Source organism: Astatotilapia calliptera, chromosome 14 (genome assembly GCF_964374335.1).
Source record: "Astatotilapia calliptera chromosome 14, fAstCal68.1, whole genome shotgun sequence".
In the NCBI taxonomy this organism is placed as follows: domain Eukaryota; kingdom Metazoa; phylum Chordata; class Actinopteri; order Cichliformes; family Cichlidae; genus Astatotilapia; species Astatotilapia calliptera.
This window is the reverse complement of record NC_137435.1, coordinates 9,715,955-9,720,285: the sequence shown is the minus strand read 5'-3', so window position 1 is coordinate 9,720,285 and position 4,331 is coordinate 9,715,955. Positions and strand designations below refer to the sequence as shown.

At 38.0% G+C, this 4,331-nt stretch overlaps 1 protein-coding gene across 1 annotated transcript; it reads right to left on the bottom strand.

Annotated features, from left to right (window-relative positions):
- Positions 1-744: 744 nt before the first annotated feature.
- On the bottom strand, positions 745-2,526 carry LOC113036534 (olfactory receptor 6M1-like). The gene has a single exon (XM_026192942.2). The coding sequence runs from the start codon at positions 1,830-1,832 to the stop codon at positions 894-896; it is 939 nt and encodes a 312-aa protein (XP_026048727.2). The 5' UTR covers positions 1,833-2,526; the 3' UTR covers positions 745-893.
- Positions 2,527-4,331: the final 1,805 nt, after the last annotated feature.

Below are 4,331 nucleotides of genomic sequence, written 5' to 3'. Positions count from 1 at the left end.
GGACCAATATGGCAAGGCCATGATGATCCACTTGGTAAAATAAATCCGCTTGGCATCTTTCTTGGCCTTAAGACAACAATTCTGATGGCTAAAGATCCAAACAGGACAACAAAAAGGATAGTTCCCACCCTGGTTTCAACATGTTCAGCCTGCTTCCCTCAGGGAAGCACTACAGGTGCATCAGCAAAAAAAACCCCACAGACTGAAAAACAGTTTATTCCCAAAGGCCATAACCACCCTGAACTCACACATGCATCGATAACACAGCCCCCAACCCACCCCACCCCCCAATTTTTCCCATTTCCTCTATGAACAACCACTGTGCAATAACAAATTCTATGTGCAATAACCCAACTGTATATACATAACACTATTTATTACATATTAGTTTTAAAAAGTGGTTTGTATATTTGTACATTTTATATATTTTTCTCTGTTAATACTGTTCATATGTATATAGTGCTGCAGAACTGTGCCCCCTTGCATGTTTGCACTGAGTAGGAGATGCTCTGTATCTCCTTGTACAACTGTATAGTAACAATAAAGACATTCTGTCACAGTCCTGGGTCGGTGACCCAGTGTTTTTGTACTTTTACTTTTGATACTTTTATGCAAGTATGGAACATTTTGTGTTTCAGAATTTAATTGTGTACGAAAGTTATCTTCAAGATTTTTGCATTAAATGTGACTTCTCACCTAAATAGCGTTTAAAAGTTCACAAATCACCTAACAAGATTTAGAAAGTCCATATATGAATATTTTAATATTTCAATGCAATTCAGTTTTATTTATATAGCGCCAAATCACAACAACAGTCACCTCAAGGCACTTCATATTGTAAGGTATTTGTGCCCATTATTTTACAAGTAAGTGTATTCACAGTTCACAAGGCTCTAACCAGCTGTGTTAATCTTCCTGAATATCTTAAACATCTTACTTTTAATTTCCTTTGTCCTGAGACAATACACAAAAGGATTTACAAGAGATGGACCGAGGATGGTGCCAATCAATAAACCCTGGCGTTCTTCAAGAGTTAATACCACACCAAACCTGGTCAAGATAACAATGATAAACTGTGGACAGTATAAACATGATACACAAATCAGGTGACTCACAAGAGTGCTTCCCATTTTCTTTTTGTCATTATTTGATAATATTTTCACAAAAAATAAGATCCCACAATATGAAAGACAAATGAAAGTGAATGTGAAAAATGACACAAAAAATGATAGAATGGCAACTTGGTTGAAATATTTCTCTGGGTTAACACAAGTGGTTCGCATAACTGCACCATAGTCACAGAAAGTGTACCTAAGCCTCAAAAAGCAGTGAGGGAGCGGTGTAGCTGTTACAGGTGGAAAAAGTGCAAAACTACAGGCAACAATCCACACAATGTATGTAAATACTAGTGTACGTGTATTTGTTAAATAACTATGATACTGAAGAGGATAGATTATAGCAATTAATCGATCAAATGCCATAATTGTTAAAGAAAACATCTCCATTGTTGCTCCCACCTGGTAAACATACATTTGAATTATACACTCCACGTATGATATGGTATTAACACCAGCAAGCAGAACCCCGATCATTGTTGGAGTGGAACTAGAGGTATAAAGTATGTCAACAACGGCAAGATTGCAAATCAGAAGATACATTGGTTTGTGTAACTGCTTGTCAGAAACAATGAAGATGATATTGACCAAACTTGCAAAAACAGCTAGTAAATAGATTATCAGCATAACCACACCAACTGCTACAGGCCTTTTGACTGTGTCAAAACCACCTATAATAAAATGTGTTAGTTTGATTGAAGCATTCTGTAAAGACATATTTAACAAAAATAATTAAATTACAAAAGGTTTCAAGATGTAGTTGAAGAAGTAAAAATATGCCGAAAATCGTTAACAGTGATAAACAGTTGTAAAAAAAACAAAACAAAACTGTTATAAGCCTTCTAAACCCAAACAGGTTTGGGTTAACTACACAACAGTGCTTTCTCATTTTAAGTCTCACAACAACAGGAAGTCTTAACTTGGCAGCTCCCTCATCCAATCACGCTGGATATCAAGTCTCTGTGTTTACATATCACCAGAGACTGCAGATTACATGATGTTTGATGTCACCCCCACCCTCCAAAACCAATGATAGATGAGGATAGATTGGAAATCATCAGTTTTAAATTCCACTTCAAATGCTAGAACTCCTATGTAAAAAAAGAACCCCAACAATAAACAAATGAAAAAAGGAAATAAAAACAAACCACCATTTAGTGTATTCCAATATTATATCATAATCTGGACAGACTTTATGAAGAACAGAACAATTTTAAGCATAAAATGCATATTGATTAAATAAAACATATGCAGGCCTTTTTACTTAGGAGATGCAGCCTATTATGCGTAAATGAAGCAGATAAAGGCATTGGTATAGCACTCTTCTACTACAGCACTTAAAGACTTTTTGACAATTGTAAATAAACTGGTCTATCTCTTGAAGTGGTTCTGAGCCACAATTTAACATTTGAACTGGTATTTGTGTAGAAATGTATAAATGTGTTGTGGATAATTTTATGCATCACACAATACTTTTTTTTAGAAATAATGTTAGTATTTTCATCTAATTAAATTTAAAAAATCATTTAAGTTAAAATATACAACTATACAAATAGATAGAGTTAATCTTTTGTCCAAATAAACTTTCTTAGAAAAAAAAGACACAACTTTCACTGTGTTACTTCTTAAGTTTGCTCATTAGTGTCATGAACCGAAGTTCCGTGCGCAAGCTGGACCCAGAAGCAGAACACACACACACACACACACACACCAGGGTAGGGGAGAATAAAGAAACCAAATTTTATTATAACTAAAGGTGTCCCGTGAGAAGAAACAGATTACTCGGGTGCAGAAAAATGGCAGCATACGAGGGAAGGTGGAGTATGCGTCTTACGGTGATAGCCGGGCTGAGTGAACCAGAGGGGGGGGGGGGGGGGGGGGGGCTCCAAAAGGGGTCGAGGCGGCAGGGCTGATCGTGATCCAAATCTCAGGCGGGCAGGTGGACGGGCAGGTGGCTCAAAAACGCCGAGTTGTGATCTGAGCACACAGGGCAAAACAGTGTTAGTTCAGATGGATAATTCTTTCATAAGGGCTTTCCCGCAGGTGTACGTTACCACTGAGAGACGACTACGGACTGGTGAGGAGCAGCAGGTAGGGCAGGATTAAATAGTCCACCTGGTGATCGCCTGGGATGGGATGCAGGTGTGGGGTTGGCAGCCACGCCCGTGGGCGTGGGCATCCCATCAGCACCCCGGACGCCGGGCCGCGGACCATGACAATTAGGTTAATGACTTCTTTGTTTACAAAGGGCTGATAGGAAAGATGTGTCATACTCACCCCTCTTGAGTGAATTATAATCAGCACCTAGCTCCAGTAATGAACAGAGATGGGCAGTAACGCATTACTTGTAACGTGTTACTATAATCCGATTACTTTTTTCAAGTAACGAGGAAAGTAAGGGATTACCATTGCAAAAACGCTAATTAGCTCACCGTTACTTTCCCATAAGAACGCTGCGTTACTGCGTTACTAAAACCGTGATTTTTTTTGCGAGAATGTCTCATGACAATGACATAAGGGAGTGCGACATTCGTTGCAATAGCTGTGTGTAGATCAACAATGGATAATATATCGTATGCGGGAGAGAGTATGACTGTGCAGTGCTTAAAGCGTGGAAGTATTGACGTTACTCTGAGTTTGATTCCATAAAAAGTGACAAAAACATTAGCGTCCGCTGTTCACTGCGTGGGAAGAAAATGTCGTTTTACAGTGAAAAAAAACCCCCTTAACTTCCGAGCAAGGACCGAATGCGCTACCATGGAATGGGAAATTCACAGACAAACTTGCGGATTCTTCCACTGACCGCTGCGGCACATCTGCACCAGGGCAAACATCCGCCTGCTATACAGGTAAAAATAGAGCAACAGGACCGCTGAGTCTTTGATTTTATTTATTTTCTGCTATGTTTCACTTGCATTTATTTGAAAGACTGAGAGTAAACACAAAAAAAAATTGTTTTATGTGCTGGAATCTGCAGAAAATAGGCTTAAGTGTTAAACAAATTTCTTCCAGTCAGAGAATGTTGCATATAATTTAATTTTTGCTTGATGCATAAAGTTAAAAGATTAAAACTAATAAAACAAGTTTTAAAAAAAAAGACACTTTTCCATTTGATTACATTTTCTATGATGGATTATGCAGAAAAAATAGAACTGGGCTGAAAGATGTATTGCTTTATTACCTATTCGGGTTGTAAATCTTGTTTTTAAAAAGTAA

Bases quoted from the DNA above. Each gene is read 5' to 3' on its own strand.
- LOC113036534 (XM_026192942.2), bottom strand. From the start codon at position 1,832: ATGTCTTTACAGAATGCTTCAATCAAACTAACACATTTTATTATAGGT.